General features: G+C 63.0%; 1 protein-coding gene across 1 annotated transcript in view; it reads left to right on the top strand.

Moving 5' to 3' along the window:
* Nucleotides 1–17,733, top strand: part of ITPR1 (inositol 1,4,5-trisphosphate receptor type 1) — a 168,963-nt gene that overhangs the window by 125,922 nt on the left and 25,308 nt on the right. Inside the window, exons 45-49 of the mRNA XM_081106286.1 lie at nucleotides 10,818–10,998; nucleotides 12,141–12,394; nucleotides 15,233–15,433; nucleotides 16,037–16,147; nucleotides 16,759–16,854. Coding sequence (XP_080962412.1) covers nucleotides 10,818–10,998; nucleotides 12,141–12,394; nucleotides 15,233–15,433; nucleotides 16,037–16,147; nucleotides 16,759–16,854 — 843 coding nt within the window. The remainder of the gene's footprint in view (nucleotides 1–10,817; nucleotides 10,999–12,140; nucleotides 12,395–15,232; nucleotides 15,434–16,036; nucleotides 16,148–16,758; nucleotides 16,855–17,733) is intronic.

A 17,733-nucleotide genomic window follows, 5' to 3' on the forward strand; every position in this document is an offset into this window, starting at 1 on the left:
GGCTGCCGGCTTGTCCTCCCCGCCGAGCCCAGGAGCACCAGTGCTGGGAGCCACATACCCCCGTGGTGTGGAGACTCGCGTGTGAGCAACAGCTGGTCTTGGAGCAGGGTCGTCCTGGGAGAGGAACTCCGACACTTTGCTGTGGTCGCTGTCGGCACTCAGACTGGTTCCAGAACAGGAGTTCCGTTCGCAAACGGATGACACGCTGAGCATGTGCAGAGGGAGCTGCCGACCTGGGCAGAGTGGGCTCCTAGACGCACAGTTTCCATCACGGTCGCGGGTCCCATCACACGGTGACCAAGGAGAATAGACTGTGCCAGCTCCTCAGAGCCCGGTTCCCACTGGGGTGCTTCACGGCACCCACGGTGCACCCCAGTGAGAACATGGGGCGGAAAAGACCCAGAACCTGGGGGACGGGGGAGGGACAGGGTAGCGAGAACAGAGACCAGCCCTCCCTGCGCGAGGCCGTGCCGGGGCCGATGGTGGATGTGAGGGTCGGCGATCAGATGCGGCGGATGAGAGGTGGGAGGCCCCGCTGGCTCTCCAGGCCTCGAGGAGTCTGGCCAAGCAGCCATGTGAAGGGACCGGGACACGTGGGGCGGGCTGGCGGGGCGGGCGCTGGCGGGGGCGAGGGCTGGCGCTGGCTGGCGTGGTGCAGCACTTCACAGTGTACCCTGCCGGGGTGGCACCGCACACAGAAGCTGTTTTTCCTTCAAGTTCTTTATCTTGTAAAGTAATTATGAATATTAGTTTCATGTTTTCACACATTTATTACTCATACACTCAGACTCCAGATGAAATGCCACGGCTGAGCTCCAGCGCGCAGCCCCCGGGGAGGGGTGCGTTTCCTCTCCAGGGAGCGTGTGCGCATCGGTGGGCAGGCCTGGGCGCCCTGCCAGGGCCAGGACCACGAGGGGCCTGGCGCCGAGGACGCGCTCCCTCCCCCTCCTGCGACCCGCGGCTCGGAGGGGAGAAGCTAACCCTGACCCATCACCTCCCTAGACCTGTGCTTCCAGGAAAATGTGTTCTGGCCTCGCGTTGGCGTTGGGTCCTCTTGGCTCCGGGCTCGTCTCTCTCCCGAGAAAATGACGCGGAGCCCGGCCGGCCGAGGCCAGTCAAGGACAGGCTCCCGCAGCCCCGGGGCCGAGTGAAAGCTCCGTCCTGCTGGCCTCGTTCGGAGAAGCCGGTCACAGTCGTGAAGGACCAGCTGGCAGTGCCAGCCTCACTTCCTGCTCCGCGGCCACGCTCGGCGGGCACTCCGCCGCAGTCAGCGGGCTTCCCCACATCCGCGTCTCAGACGCTCGTCTGGGAGCGGGACGCGCTGTCGTCCTGAAAAGCGAACTCGGACACCTTTGCGGTCATTCAGTCAGAACTCAGACTTGGTTCCCAAACGTGAGTTCCGTTCGCACGTGGGTGAGATGCTGCGCGTGCACCGGGCAGACGCCCCGGGCCGGGGGCAGGGTGGAGACCCCGCAAACGTTTGTCTAAAGTAGATGCAGTTTCACCTGCGATCGCAGAGGGTCCCGTCCCCAGGACCCAAAGGGAGCCCAGACCGTGCGAGCCCCTTGGAGTTCACGTTTACATCTCAGACACCGCGGTTGCTGCGGACCAGACCTCTCTCCGCCTTTCACCTGGAAACTTCGAGGAAAGCAGGCCGCTTTGAGCTACCCAGGAAAGCCGGCTGGGTCAGCAGGCCTCCGCCGGTGCTGCAGATGCCGGGGGGGGGGGGGGGGGGGGGGGGAAGGGGCTGTCCTCCCTGTTTGGATGGTGTGGGAGAATCCAGCCCTGTCCGAGGAGGGGCTCGCGGGGGCCCTGGCCTTCTGTTCTGGACGTCACTGCCCGGACCCCAGAGGGCGCAGTGAATAGGAACCCAAAGCTAAGACGTGCAGCCCTGCTGGGCGCCTTCTCCTGAAACCTGTCCTCCGTCACCTCATCCCCTGAAACTTGGAAATGCCTAGACACCGAATTGGCATGGGGCCTCCTGGGGACAGTGTCCCCAAATCTTCCAGCATCCTCTGTCCCCGCCCTGCCTCCTCTGAGGTGGTACATCCTGTGTTGCCTCCAAGTCCCTCCCCCCTGGGGCCTCCAAGCGGCTCCCCTCCATGCAGAGCCCTCTGCTCTGACCAAGGAGCTGGCCCAGCGCCCTCGGGTGCCCAGGGGTGGCTTAGAGCCTCCTGTGCTGTTTCTCCCACTGGGGTGCCACCCCCTCCCGCCGCCCCCAGAAGAAATCTTCCCTTCCTGTGCCGTGTTTGGCAGCAAGTGGGAAGCTACCAAATAACATTTGCTTCTGAATTACCGTTTGGCACAGACAGGGCTCGGGGAGCCGCCCGGCCGGCACTCGCGTATCCACATACCCGCCTGAGCCCTCGCCTGGTCCCTCCCTCCCCACGTCCGCCCCCAGCGCCTGCAGAGGCCCCTCCCCCCTCTTCCCTGCGGGGCCAGACTGTCCGTGGGGCAGGGGAGGGTCCGTGCACGCTGGGCACTTGAGAGTTGGGGTTTCTCTCAGGAGTACAGCTCTTGGGGATGTGTGTGCTGAGGTGACCACAGAGACCCTCACAGCACGGCCGGGGACTCGAGACGAGCTGTTCTGGACTGATGGCTTCCGGCTGCAGGAGCCAGAGCCTGCTCCGTGTCAGATGGCTGCCCACGGCCGTCCCGGGCCAAGTCTGGCCTCCAGACACACCCAGCAGGGCTGTCTGAGCAGCACGTACGCAGCTCGACTTGGCAAAGGTGCGGGTGCTCCGTCAGGCACTCGGGCTCCCTGGGGAGAGGCGGGGAGGGGGGCGACCACTGGCCCTCGCTCCACACGCCTGGTCTGCAGGTCGGCCTAGGACTTTGACTGAGGGCCCACGTGAGACGGACATCGCCCACCCCTGCAGAAGGCACCCCGGGCGGGGGAGGGGCAGGCCTGCCCGGGACCCCGTGGGCAGAAGGGCCTCTGGGCTTCCCTTTTCTGGCAGCTGAGAGCCCTCGGGAGGAAGACCAGCCTGTGACAGCCCCCCCTTGCCCCCCCCCCGCCCCGCCCCGGAGGAGGGAAGGCTGGAGTGGGAGCGGGTTACGTAAAAGGGTGTTGTTTCTGGCAGGGCGGTCGGGGATGAGTCAGGCCTGCGTGGTGTTTTCTGACCTCGGGTCTCATCCGTGTGGGAACGCGCCGAGCGCAGCCAGCGGCGGAGTCAGACCCGCGTGGGAGCTGGAGCCGCTGGCAGGGGAGCGAGGGAGGCAGGTGGCCCGGCCCCAGCGCCACCCCCGCCCCCAGGGGCTGCTCTGCCCAAGGCTGAGGCCTGAGGGTCTGCACAGGACTGAGCTGGTGGCCTGGGGTCGGGCCCAGGCTGGAGGGGAGGCAGCCTGGAAGGGAGGCGATGCCCCGGGGAGGGGCGTGGCCTCCGGGCTGGAAACACCTGCGTTGGATCCCAGCTGCGCCCCGCCAGCCGGGCGACCGTGCTGCCTCGGACAGCCTGCCGTTCAGTCCTCGCCCCTAAAACGAGGGTGGGGAGCACCGCCCTCCTTCCCGCAGGGTCCAGGGCGTGAACCAGTCACGTGGGCAACGTGCCCAGCCCGCAGACGCTGCAGAAACGGGGGCTGGTTTTGTGCAGGGAGGGAGGCCCGGGTTCGAGCCCGGCCTCCGCCCCGTCCCTCCTCAGGCACAGCCCCTGCCCTCTGGCCTGGCTCCTGCTGCGGTGCCCGCCCACCTCACGGGTCCCGGGACGCGGACACGGGGCTCACAGAAGTGCCTCGTGCAGCGTCGAGGTCACAGACCTTAAGATGGGGTGGTGTCTTGTATTAATAAAACGTCATTATGTAAGAGAGGGCTGCATTTTACTAGATGGGGTTCTGCCAAAAGTCTGACGTCTGCAGTTTTGCGTCCGTGTGGTGGCTGTGGCCCAGCGGGCTGGGGGCGCTGGTTCTCTGTTCACACGCGATCCCCCCACGTCCGGGACACGGGTCTGAGACGCAGGGCTGGTGACGGACGGGCCCTCTGCGCACGGCGGTCTCTCTCCGGCTCCCAGTGCTCCCGACCGCCTCTCTCCTTCCTTCCCTCCCTCTTTCTTTTTCCTTAATCCTCATGCGAGGATGTGTTTCCCATGGATTTCTTTATTTTAAAGAAAGACGGGGAGAGAAAGAGGGAAACATCGATGTGAGAGAGAAACATTGATCCATTGCCTTCCATTCACACCCTGACCAGGGATCAAACCCACAACCTGGTGTGTGCCCTGACCAGGGGTCTCCGGGGATGAACCCCCACCCGGCGGTGGGCGGGGTGGCACTCGGCCAACTGGGCCACCGCCAGGGCTCCTTTCTTTTTGTCCAGATAATTCCTTGGGCCAGTGCCCCGTCCCCTTCCCCTCCGGCCCCAGGAAGCCGGCGTATCGTTGGACAAGGGTCTTTTACGATTATTGGTCTAAATTGGGTTTTGAGGCGGAGACTCAGCACTCAGAAGCCATTTGACCATCCTCAGGAACCCGGGCCCTGAGTGGCTCCCCTGAGGGGGAGGTGACAGGTCTCGGCTCCGCCTGCCGGCCGTACTGCCACTCCAAGTGACAGACAGCTGGCCCCAGACCATGGTGGCCCTCGGGCACTGGCCTTGCTTCAGCCGCCTGGTGCCCACTCCCCCTGGCTCTGCGGGTGCTGCGGGCATGCCTGTCTCATTGGGAGGAGCAGGAGGGCTTGCCGCCTGGGTGTCCGGTGAATTTTAAACGTAGACGTAAGTAGCCCCACGGAAGCACGTTCCCTTTCATGTAACGGATGGGTTTTCCTCCGATTCTATGGACTTTTCAGGAGTAGCTTCCTCTGCTCAGAGGTGACCTTGTCCCTGACACAGAAGGGCTCCTGCTGGGTCACGCATCGCTGAGTTTTCCAGAATCTGCATTGCAAACCCCTGCACCGTTTCCGGGAGGGTGTGTGTGTGTGTGTGCGCACGCGCACATGTGTGCACGCGCACATGTGTGCACGCGTGTGTGCATGTGGGTGCATGTGTGCGCGTGCATGTGTGGGCATGTGTTGCGTGTGTGTGCGTGTGTGCATGTGTGTGTGCGTGCATGCGTGCGCGCGCGTGTGTGTGTGTTGTACGCCTGTCTTGTGTTTACAAGAGGAAGCACCCGTTTGGGTTTGTTTTCACCCCGAAGCCGGAGCGCTGAGGGAACAGGGTGTGTTCACGCCCCCTCGGTGTCAGCTGCCGAGCGGAGGCTGTACACTGTCTCCGACAGCTTTCCGAGTAGATTTCCACCCTGGTTACCTGGCAACGGTGCCTCCGGCGCATGATGCAATGGCCCCGCCGATGGATCCGCAGGGTCCCATGGAGAGGACGAGTAGGAGAGGCCGAGGCACGGGCTGGCGGGGCTCAGTCCAGAGAGGCTGGGGCGCCAAGGAGACTGACCGGACGGGGCTCCACGGGCTCTGGTCCCGCTGGGTGTGTGCGTTGCTGTGTTGGCCACCCACCCGGTGAGAGAGGGAGCCCCACAGCGGGAGGAGGTCACGGCATCCCACGCTGGGGTCGTGCTCTGAGCTGTTTTGACCCAGCAGAGTCTGGTTTAGCTGCTGTGATGTATTTTTTAATATGTTTTTATTGATTTCAGAGAGGAAGGGAGAGGGAGAGAGAGGTAGAAACTTCAGTGATGAGAGAATCATGGATTGGCTGCCTCCCGCACGCCCCACACTGGGGATTGAGCCCGCAACCCAGGCGTGTGCCCTGACCGGGAATCGAACCTGGGACCCCTTCAGTCTACAGGCTGAGGCTCTATCCATTCAGCCAACCCAGCGGTGAGGGCGAGAGTAGGTTATTTTAGACCCGAGGAGGACTTGACCCTGAGGGTTCCCGACGGCTGTCACCCTGAGTGCCGGGTGCCCTTGGCTCAGGAGCCTGCACCCTGCACTTCACACCCTCAGATGCGGCCGGGGAAGCGCCTCGGAGGAAAACAAGGTCATGTGCGTCTGGGGTAGGCACAGGCGTCAACAAAGAGCCGTTACATAACTTCTATTTATATCTCCCTGCTCGGTGTCGGCAGCAGGCGGGCGGGCGGGCGAGCGGGCGACGCCGGAGGGACTTAATGAGCTCGCGCTCCGCTCACCTTCCTGCGCTGGTAGGAGCCAGCTTGTGCTCAGGGACGTCAGCGAAGAATCCGGCTGCGGGTGGGCGGCCGGGGTAGGTGGACGGCCCGTTGCCATGGCGCCTCTAGCGAGCTCACCCCCTTCCCGGCTCCTTCCTTCCCCTTCTCTTCTCTCTGAATCTGTGAGCGTCCTTGTTCCTCACACCTACTCTGGGTTCTTGGACCTGTCACCGGAAGCAGTGACGTCCCTCCCTCCCCTCGAAGAGCCTGTGTTGTGTGGCTCCGGGACATTGGAGGAGTTTGGGCGAAGGTGTACCTTCCCGGCCTCCCCTCCCAGCCTCCATCACTTCCTGGGAGTCTCTAACCTTCCCCCCCAGACACGGACTCCTCTCCACGCAGCGCCCACAGCAGGTGGATCCCGTTGCCAGTGGGGCCCACGATGGCTGTGCCCCAGAAAAGTGCCAGCCAGCGTGGCTCAGTGGGTGAGCGTCGACCTATGAACCAGGAGGTCACAGTTTGATTCCTGGTCAGGGCACATGCCCGGGTTGTGGGCTCGATCCCTAGTAGGGGGTGCGCAGGAGGCAGCCGATCCATGATTCTCTCTCATCCTTGATGTTTCTCTCTCTCTCTCCCTCTCTCCCTCTCCTTTCCTCTCTGAAATCAATAAAAATGTATTTTTAAAAAAGAAAGAAAAGTGCTCTTGTGCCCCCATGCACCGCCCTGGCGCCTGTGCCCTGCGTGGGGGTAGGGGTGGCTCGTCTAGCCCAGGAGGAGCTGGAGCCCCACGCCGACGAGGGGGGTGTGCGCCCCCAGGCAGAGCTCCCGGCGCTGGGCAGCGGTGTCACCTGAGGGCTGCAGGTTGGAGTGGCTCGGCCTGGGTTTTTGAAGAAGTGGCTGCTCCGTCCAGTTCTCAGCAGGAACTGGAACTGCCCTTCCGGGAATCGCCGTGGCAGCCCGAGGGCCGGACGGCCGTGCCCTGGCCGCACCCCGCCCCGCACAAGCCCTCGAGGAGGGAGGTGACAAGGACATGTTCTTAGAAAAGAAACAGTCGTTCCGCGAGGATGGGCTTTTAAAAAACCACACGCACATCCCAGACCCCACGCCTGCCGTGCCAGGGGCTGTGCAGGTCTTCAAGCAGAAGCCTGTGGGGCGATTGCAGGCTCCGACTTCCCCTTCACTGCGCGAGACACCTGCTTAAAGGCCCGGTTCCAGACGAGCCGTGGCTTCTCTCGCCCCCTGAGGAACTGGGGGACTTTCCCTGGGGACGCTGCCAGCGCGTCACAGTGAGACCATGTTCCCACTAGTAACTGCCAGCCGCTCCAGTCCCGGCCTGGGGGCGTCGCAGGCACCTGGGCACCGGCTCAGAGCCTGGCCTCGGACCCTGACGGGTGGGCACAGCCAGCTGGGCGCTCTGCCACCTCAGAGGGAGCCTGTGCCCACGCTCCTGCGTCCTCTGAGCTCCCAGGCAGGCGGAGTGTCAGGCGGGACCCTGGGCTAGAGTTACACCCCAGCTGCCGGGGGAGGCGGCTGAGGTTTGGGGAATTCCTTCAGGGCTCCTGGCGTCCATTCAGCCAGCAGGTCTTTGCTGAGCCCCTGCTGGGGGGCCAGGCGCCCGTGAATTGGCTGCGATGCTGTCGGGGGTGGGACCCATGTGGGCCCTGCCCTCCAGGAGCTTACGGTCTGGCCGGCGAGATGGATGCTAAACCCGTTACCCATGAAATAAACAGCAAATTGGGAGGAGGGGATGGGGACCCCGCGTAGGAAGGTCAGGAGGGCTCCCCGGGGAGGTGCCATTCAAGCTGAGCCCTCACCGTGGGAGGAGGCGGCTGTGTGGAGGGTGGAGGGTGGAGGGCGGAGGGGTTGGCATGGGCCTGTGTGCTGGGAGCTGGAGGCGGCCAGCGTGGTCCTAGTGTGGCAGCTGGGGGGGGGGGGGGATGGCTGGGCCCAGCAGGTGTGTCCTCGGGTGGGAGGCTGGAGCAGGTGACCACGGCCCCTGCCAGCCCCGAGTCAGTGCTTCCAGAGGCACCAGGTTGGCTCGGGCTTCACCGGCTTGAGGACCGTGACTGACACCAAAGCCGTCACAGTTCACCGAGCGGCACATCCACAGGGGACACTGCGAAGTCCCACCCGCACCCGCCGCCCATCCACGGGCGCCTATCTGCACGCCCCCCACCCCCGCCACTGTCAGGCCCCCATGCTCTCTGCGGCCGAGGGCTCCCTGCCAGCCAGAAGGGGGAGGAGCTGCAGGGATGGGAGAGCAATGGCCCAGAGCGGGGCCCTCGGGGTCCAGGCGGCCGGGCTGAGCAGAGGATGCGGGCGGCGGGGTTCTCCATCGGGAAGGTGCCCGCCGGGCCACCGGCTGGCTGTCCGTCAGCGTGTCCTTGCCCCCGGCCGGCCAGGGCGTCCTTATTTTCCTTTGGATTTTACGGTCGAGTGGGTGTGTTGCAGTTTGTTTGTGTTGTTTTTCCACGGAGGCTTTTATTTGCACGTCTGCATTCCGTCCCCAGGAAAAGAACCCCGGCCTTTCCCTCCTGTGTGTGTGTTCGTCTCGCTCTTCATGGCCCGCGATGCCCGAGGGGCCGTCTCGGGGACGTGCTCCCCGCACCCCCACGCCACTCCCTCGGGGCTCATGGGGCGGGCGGGGGGCTCGCTGAGAAGGCCCGTGTCCCCTGTCCTGGCGCAGGTGGCGGCTCTGCGCTCCTGGGCCGTAGCTCCCAGCTCCTGGAGCAGAGCAGGAGGTTTGCCTCTGCCCCTTTGGTCGTGACGTCATCCCGGACAGCAATGTGCCTCGAGTGTGTGGGCACAGTGTGGTCCGATTTGACAGGTGGTTATACCTGTCGAGCTCTTTCTCTGTGGCTGTGCAGCGGCACCGGGAGCGGGTGGGGGGCAGAGGCAGGACCAGGGAGCCCAAGGAGGGACGGATCCTGGGTTGTGTGTGGGGAACAAGAAGATGAAGGAGGCAGCGAGGGGGGCAGAGGTCAGGACGTGCCTGTGGCAGGTGGGACGGGCATGTGCCAAGGAGCATGTGGCATGTCGGCCGCTAGGACCGCGGGGGCTGCGGGGTCAGGCAAATGGGGGGGGAGGCAGAGGCGTTGGGGGGCTTCGAGAGCCTGGAGATGCTGTTTTTCCTGGGATTGCAAGCCAGGGCCCCTTCCGTGGGAAGCACCTCCCTCCCAAGGGAGGGTGTGGAGCTGGCGGAGCCCCCACGGGGAGAGCAAGCGTGCGGCTGGGAGCTCTGCTTTGTTCTCCGGGAAGCGGCCGGATTGTGTTTCTATGTAAATAGCTCACAACAGTGCGGTGTTTGCAAAGGGGTAAGGCGCAAGCGAACACGCGTGAGTGGAGCCGAGGCACCCACCGTGCTGTGCTTTTGTAGGAACAGTTGCGCCGTGGCTTGCGGCAGGTCCAAACGCAAACACGCGAATCCGGGAGGAAGTGGCCCCTGATGTTGAACGTCTCTGTCCCCACACCCTCACCTGTCCTCCCAGGCCTGCCCTGGGCGCCCGTCTTCCCTGAGGGTTCCAGGGCCACTCCCCCCAGCGTCACCCTCGCCAGCTCTGTCACCCTGGGTGGAGGGGGAGGAACAGCGTCACCCTCATCACCCCGCCCCCCCCAACCCCAGGCCAAGAATACATCTCTGTGGAGCTGCTGGGACTGTTGATTCACCCGTGTCTGTCTTACTTGGGGACATGTCACCCTGACCTGGTATGGAGGCAGCCTACAGGGACAGGTAGCACGTCTTACTTGTCTGCATGTGCCCACAGGGCTGTGCAAAGAGGAGGGGCACATGGAAGTCCTTAAACCAGTGACTGGCCCTGCAGTAATCACCAAAAATAGATGTTAGCCCTGGCCGGTTTGGCTCAGTGGTTGGAGCGTCGGCACAAGGATCAAAGGGTTGCAAGTTCAATTCCAATCAAGGGCACGTACCTTGGGTGCAGGCTGGATCCCCAGCCCAGGGTCAGGCACATGCAGGAGGCAACCAAGCAATGTTTCTCTCCCCCCCCCCCCCCCCCACACACACACACTCTCAAAATCATTGGAGAAATATCCTCGGGTGAGGATTAACACTCACACAAATACCTTTTATAGGGTGTCTCAAAATTCACGCAGGATTTGAATTTTGCGTGAGCATTAACAACAACAAAATATAAAAGCCTAATTTTACTTGGTTTATTGAATCAGATTCTAATATCTGTTGCCCTTTGATGTCAATCCCTTCAATTTGATAAGCATTACCAAGTACCAATGATGGCCCAGGAGCAGGGACAATGAAGACCAATGAAGACCTCGGCTTTGTGTATGTGCCAGCAAAGCCGTGGAGGCCATTTACCCGATGTGCTATTCCATACATAACCCTAGACTGTGTACTTTATGAATCAATTAAAAATTTACAATTTTTAATTATAAACTTGTGTTTTCTATCAAAATTACTTCTTGCGTGAATTTTGGGACACCCTATATTTCCCCTGTTAATGGCGTGGTTCCGTGTTGTGTGCAGGGGGCTGTTCACAGTTGGCTGAGATCTGCCCACCACACCTTACTTAGCGTGGTCCCCTCTCCCACGTGACCACTCCAGCAAAGACACCCGGCTCTGCAGAAAACCTCGGGCCGAGGATCTGGACAGCCAGAGAGCACCGAGCAGTGTTTAGCCTCGGTCCCGCTCGGACCACGTGGAGGTCGCGTGGCTGGCGCGGATCTCCGTGAGGTTCTGGTGTCTCGAGTGGGATTCGCTAACGGCCGTCTCGGTGTTGAGAATGTGCGGGTTTCCCTCGGCAGCACTCCTTCTTCTGCCGGCTGACGGAAGACAAGAAGTCGGAGAGATTCTTCAAGGTCTTCTACGACCGCATGAAGGTGGCCCAGCAGGAAATCAAGGCCACGGTGACGGTGAACACGAGCGACTTGGGAAATAAAAAGAAAGACGAGGAGACGGACCGGGACGCCCCTTCCCGGAAGAAAGGTAAATGCCCCCCATCCCCCAGCCCCCCGCCTCCCCGCAGCTCTCCGCCAGCCGGTCTGTGCAGCTCGAGGACGGCCCTCCTTCCCTGTCCTCTCGCGGCTTCGAGACTCCAGGCCGTACGCGGGCTGGGCTTTCAGAAGCAGAAGGCGAATCCAGCGACGACGTAGTTCTTCCCACGTGACCCGAGCGGAATTCCTGCCGCTTTGGGAGGCTCTTCTTGTGTGACAAACCCACAGACGTTCTTCTGGGTCAGACTCCAGGTTTTATTGGCGGGAAACCCATTAATAAGCCCTTTCTGTAACTTTCCATTTCACGTTCGGGAAGGTGGAGGACAGTTGAGGAAAATGCACCTTTAGGACCGAGCGCACCATCTCTCGCAGGCGACTCCCCCTTGTTTTCTGAGTTACCTGCGTGTTTCGGAAGCATTTTGTCCATCCCCTCAGTTAAAGGAAAGTAACACCTGGGAGAGGGGGGACCCCGGTGTTGAGCCGATGGCCGTGAGCAGGTTAGCGAGCCCCTCGGGCCTTGCTTTTCGGGTCACGACTGGGTTCGCAGCCACAGACATCGGCCTCTGGGGGCTTGTTGCTGTCGGGCGGCGCCGTGCGTTGCGGGATGTTCATCGGCGGATGTGGCCCCGGCGCAGATGCCGGCAGCCCACCCCACCCCCAACCGCAATGTCTCTCGATGCTGCAAACTGTCCCTCTGCTGGGATGAGGGCAAGGTCACCCCGTGATCACCGCTGGTCTAGAACGGGGAGAGAGAGGAAAAGGACGGCTCCGTCCCCTGAGTGCTCCTGGGACCAGGCACCGTTCAGTCCTTCACATGTGTCATTTGTCAGAAGCCCAGTCAACCCTGTAGAATGGGTAAAATTGTCCCCATTTTACAGATGAGGAAACTGAGGCGGAGGCCTAGATCCGGAGCCTGACAGCCTGTAGTCAGGCCGTCCTCTCACACGCGCAAGCGTGGATGAGGTCGGAGCACGAGCGGGCCGGCACGCCCGGCTCCGTTCCCATCCTTCCTGGGGGCGAGAGAAGGCGGGCTCCTTGGAGGGTTTGGCCGCCGTGAGGACCCGGGGGTCTGAGGGCTGCGTCCTGGGCGTCCTGGGCGTGTGCAGCGCTGATGGGATCCCGTTTGCCTCGCAGCCAAAGAGCCCTCGACGCAGATCACGGAGGAGGCCCGCGACCAGCTCCTGGAGGCCTCGGCCGCCACCAGGAAGGCCTTCACCGCTTTCCGGAGAGAGGCCGACCCCGACGACCACTACCAGTCCGGGGAGGGCGCGCAGGCCGCGGCCGACAAACCCAAGGACGAGCTGGAGATGAGCGCGGTCATCACCATCATGCAGCCCATCCTGCGCTTCCTGCAGCTGCTGTGCGAGAACCACAACCGGGACCTGCAGGTGAGGCTGGGGCTGGGGCCCAGGGGCGGGTGAGGCCTGGGCCCTGCAGGGGACGTCTGGGGTGGGGAGGCCGGGGTGGAAAGGCCTGGGGGCAGGTGAGGCCCAGGGACATGGCCGCATGGCACGCCGGACATTCAGCTCCTGCCCCCAGCCAGGGTCCTTGCTGGGAGGGTTCTGTGTCTGGGTGGTGACATGGTTCTGTCTGTCTCCCCACCATCTCCCCTGGGACAGGGAGTGTCCCTCGCCCTTGCTCTCTGCAGAGTTCAGTGTGTGTATCTGGGACCTGCCTGTGTGCGGCTAATAGGTGCACAGGAGGCACGTGGGTGGCTGGGTGGCCGGATGGATGGGTGGAGAACATACCAGACTTACAAAACCTGCTGCTTAGAAAGCCCTGTTTGCTGGGTGAGTGCGTGAGTGAGTGGGGGTCCGGAATTTGCCCAGGTCAGTGCTCAGCAGCATCGGTTGAACCGATCATTGCGGAATTCCTTTGTTCCCTCTTCTGCTGTCGTGCGGATGGTCGCGGTGGCCCGGGGCACCTAGCACGCCCGGCGCTGTGTCGCCTCTGCTGTGACACTCCTCTCCGGAGGAGGGGCTGAGTTCGGGGACACGGGCGGGCGTGCGGAGCTGGGCCTCGGACCCAAGCCGTCCGCCGGCAGGGCCTGAGCGCTCCCCTGCGGTGTCCCCACCAGCAAAGGCTCCTGGGAAGGCCATGGCGGGCCCCGGGGCCCCCCTGCTCCTGCTGACAGCACTCACCAGCCTCGGCGGTGCCCCGGGTGCTGCTGGCTCCCGGGAAACAGCCCTGTCCGCCCAAAAGGGGTGAGGATGGGCAGGAAAAGGTGCTGGACGGCTCCTCCTGAAATAGCCAGGTGGGCGGTGGCGCCTGTGTTCTTAGGTACGGAGGGCGTGGACAGGAAGTAAGCCCTGTGCAGACGGCACGGGGTGGGCCCTTGGAAAGCAGCCACCTTAGCACAGCCCACCTGCCCCAGGTAGTCCGCCCCCCACTCCCCCTCCCACCCCCGAGGCCTGAACGGTGGCTCCGGGTTTGGTCTCGTTCGGAAGCAGAGCGTGAGGCGCTGAGGTCCAGGGGTTTGGGGGGTGGGCGGGGGGGAGTTTGATGATGAGTCAGCTTTTAACGCGGGCCTTTACCGACATTCTAATTGTTCAAGGAATGAGCGCATGAGTATATTCTGGCTGTAAAGGTTCAGACGAAAGCAAGTATTGAGTTAGAAGGAACTGTCCCTCTCCCCGTTCCTGCCCCTCCACCCAGAGAAACGTCGTGGGCGTGGGCTGTGGCCTGCAGGCCGCCTCCGGCGTGTTTGGATGGAGCGTTGGGTACACGTTCATCTCTGCCTTCGGGTTTTGACTTAAGTATATCCTAGAGGTCTTTCCGTCCGGCCCACGTGGCCCTGCATCGGGTCTCTATTTGTCCCTAAGCGAGGTGGATACATTGGAGCTGCTCCCCAGCTGCAGGGACTCGGGTTGCTTCCGGTCCTTCCCTGTGGCCAGAGGGAAGTGTGATCACTGGGTCAGCGATTGCACTCACCTTATCTCTCGATTGTGCCTCTCTGTAGCACCCATTTCCTGCAGTAAGCACACGGAACTTTCATAGCTTCGAGCAAAGGGATACTTGTGGTTCATGTTTGCTTCTCTCTCAGCGGAGATTAATGGAATCTCTGACAAAAATCTCTTCATCGAAACAGGGAAACAGGCCGCTGCAGCAGGCGGTTGGACGTGGCTCGCGTTACTGTGTTGAGGGATTTCAGTGTCTCTCGCTAACACTACTTACTAGTCTACCTGCAGAACGCACTGGGCACCCGCTCACCAGCACATACACTCCACACACACACACACTCACACACTCTCATACTCACACACACACACACACACACACACTCACACACTCACTCACACACACACACTCTCACACTCACACACACACTCACACTCACACTCACACACTCACACTCACACACACACTCACACACTCACACACACACTCTCACACTCACACACACACACTCACACACACACTCACACACTCACACACACACTCACACACTCTCACACTCTCACACTCACACACTCACACACACACACTCACACTCATACACACACACTCACACTCACACACACACACACACTCACACTCACCCCCTTTATCAGTGGACGCCCACACAGACCCCCAGGTCCCCGCAGGGCTCTGGGCACTCGGCATTCAGACCCCACCTTCATCTTTTCTGGAAACGTCAGATGCTGTGAGCTCAGCACCTGGTGAGAGGGCGGGTGGGCTGGAGTGGAAAGAGGAAAACAGGGACTCGGCAAGGCCGCGGGGGTCTCAGGTGGGTGGTCGGAGACGAGCCCTCCCCTGCTGCATCCCCTGTGAAGTCACCCTAGGGAGCCGGCCACCGCGTCGATGGTCATGGCCACAGACCATGTCCGCGGCTGACCACCCTCGGGCTGACCCCTCAGTTCCCCGGGCGCTGTGTGTCTCTGCATAACTGTTCCTACGTCCAGGGCACTGACCCATCCGATTCTGTCGGAACGGCAGGGTGAGCCGGCCGGCGGGGCTCAGTGGTCGAGCCTCGACCTAGGAACCAGGAGGCCACCGTTCGATTCCCTGTTAGAGCACAGGCCCGAGTTGCGGGCTCGATCCCCAGTGCGGGGCGTGCAGGAGGCAGCGATCCGTGATTCTCTCTCATCATGGATGCTTCTCTCTCTCTCTCCCTCTCTGAAATCAATAAAAAAATTAAAAAACAAAAACGGCGGGTGAGTGACCTTCTCCCTCTTCTCCCGCCCCCCCCTCCCCGTGCCCCGCGGCCTGGCCGCTGCCGCTCGCAGAACTTCCTCCGCTGCCAGAACAACAAGACCAACTACAACCTGGTGTGCGAGACGCTGCAGTTCCTGGACTGCATCTGCGGCAGCACCACGGGCGGCCTGGGGCTGCTCGGCCTCTACATCAACGAGCGGAACGTGGCACTCATCAACCAGACGCTGGAGAGCCTCACCGAGTACTGCCAGGGGCCCTGCCACGAGAACCAGGTGCGTCCGTGCGGGGGTGGGGGGGCCGGTCATTCCCGGTGTTGTTGGGAGGACTCGCTCAGGAGCCACAGGGCGCCCGCCCGCCCGCCCGCCCGCATGCCCAGGGAGGCGTTGGACTTGAGGCCGCCGCCAGCAGTGAGGAGGGGGCTCACCTGTCACAGGTGTGGGCTGGCCCTCGCGGGGCGGGGCTTGGCTCCGCTCAAATGCCCCGCTCTGACCTGACTGGGGGCAGACGCTCCAGGGGGAGTTAACCTGAGACCGGGAGGCGGGCCTGTTTTCAAAGCTGTGCCGCACCCAGAACGTGGCTCCTTAGTGGCAGGAGGGCCGAGCCCGGCTGGAGCCAGCGCCTGGCCCTGCAGGAGGCAGCCTGGAGGTCACGCGGGGACACGGGCGGTTCAGGATTTGAGCCCACCAGCATTCCCAGGAGAGGGGGACCGTCAGCTTTGACCTTTTGACCTTGGCCTCTCGGGGAAGTAGATTTTTGGACCAACTGCTAGCTTCCTGAGAGCAGCCACTGCTTGTCGATGGCGTGGCGTGCGTGCGTGTGTGCGCACATGTGCATGCTGTGCCTGTGTGTGCATGTGTGTGCCTGTGTTTCCTCAGAACTGCATCGCCACCCACGAGTCCAACGGCATCGACATCATCACGGCCCTGATCCTGAACGACATCAACCCGCTGGGGAAGAAGCGGATGGACCTGGTGCTGGAGCTGAAGGCAAGTGGCCGAGCACAGGGCAGGCACCCAGGATCGGGGGCCAGGGTGTGGCCTCCGCGGGTGGCCCGGTCACCATGGTGACGCTGACGTGAGAGGCGGTGCTTCTGCACTAGATGCAGGGCCCGCGTGGCACGGGCTGCAGGCGGAGCTGCCGTCCTCCGCTTCCCAAGAAGGCCCTCGGCCGGCGGCGGTGGCCCGGCTGACGAGCAGCACTGCTGACCGTGCAGACCCACCAGCAGGGAGCCCCTCTGTTCCGGCATGGCCTGCAGTGCCCCTTGCCCGGCCGGCGAGGCTGACGGCACCTCTGTGCCCACACGCCCTGAGGCGCGGGGGCTGGACTGCAGCCGCCCCTGACCACTGTCCCTGGGAGGGCACCACGTTTAAATGTCCACTTTCCGCTAGAATGTACCAGGTGACGCTGGGGAGAAACGATGCCCAAGCAAATGCGTGTCTTGGACCCCACCCAGCGGTGCAGATGTGTCTGGCACGGGGGGCGCTGCCCGCCTGGAGCGGGTGCTGTTTCACGTGCTGGCCCGGCGCTGCCTGGGGGACGCATCTGTCACAGCCTCGGGCCCCGCGCAGCCGCCCACGCCCGCCTCTGTCTCCCACAGAACAACGCCTCCAAGCTGCTGCTGGCCATCATGGAGAGCAGGCACGACAGCGAGAACGCCGAGCGCATCCTCTACAACATGCGGCCCAAGGAGCTGGTGAGCGGCCCGGGGCCGGGCGCGGAGGGGGCTCCTGGGGGGACCAGGTCAGGGGGTGGGGGCGCAGCTCAGGCCGCGTCCCAACGAGGGGGAGGATGACAGCACCTCGCAGCCGCCGTCTGAAGACGAGAGGGACCGTGCGGCACTGCAGCTTCCTCGCTCCTCCCCTCCTCGCGGCCACCTCGGGCCCCTGTCCCCAGCTCGGATGCGCGGCTCCTCTCGCTGCCGACGGCCTGGCGACAGGAGCGTCCTGGGCGCGAGCATTTGGTGGAGGCGGTGCTGCTGAGGGCGGTGCTCACGGTGGGCTGTGACTCCAGCTCGGAGCGGGCGCTGGCCCGGTGAGACTGGCCCCCGGACGGGATGTGGCTGAGCACCGGCTCTCTGGACTTTTCCCACGAGATGAAGTGTGACCGACGGCCTGGCTGAGGCACCAGCGCTTCCCTGCGGGGGGCCCGTGTGCACGCTGGCCAGGCTGCGGTCCCTCGCGTCTTCCTGTGAATGACGCTCTTCCGTCTCGGGCCGGGGAGTGTCCCTCCTTGGCTCATGTGACAGCTTATGCAACTGGGGGGGGGGGGGAGTTTGTCACTCTCGAGTGGGGACAAGTGCCTGCAGAGACCCCTTCCACTCCCCTGAACCAAGAGCACCCCCCCTCGTCTTGGTGGGGACCTCACAGCCAGGGCTAGGGTGCCACCGGTGCCCAGGTCGCCCCCTTGTGGGTGAGTGACACCCTTCGGGCTGCGGGAGGAGTCGCAGGCTTTCTGGAACAAACCCACATAGCAGGGAAGCTCTGATGTCCAGGACGTGTGTGGGTGTGGGTGTGTGCAAGTGGGGGGTGTGCACGTATGTGGACGTGTGTGCTCTGGACCCCACACCCTATGC

The sequence above is a fragment of the Myotis nattereri genome, assembly GCF_964212035.1.
Source record: "Myotis nattereri genome assembly, chromosome: 14".
NCBI classification, from domain to species: domain Eukaryota; kingdom Metazoa; phylum Chordata; class Mammalia; order Chiroptera; family Vespertilionidae; genus Myotis; species Myotis nattereri.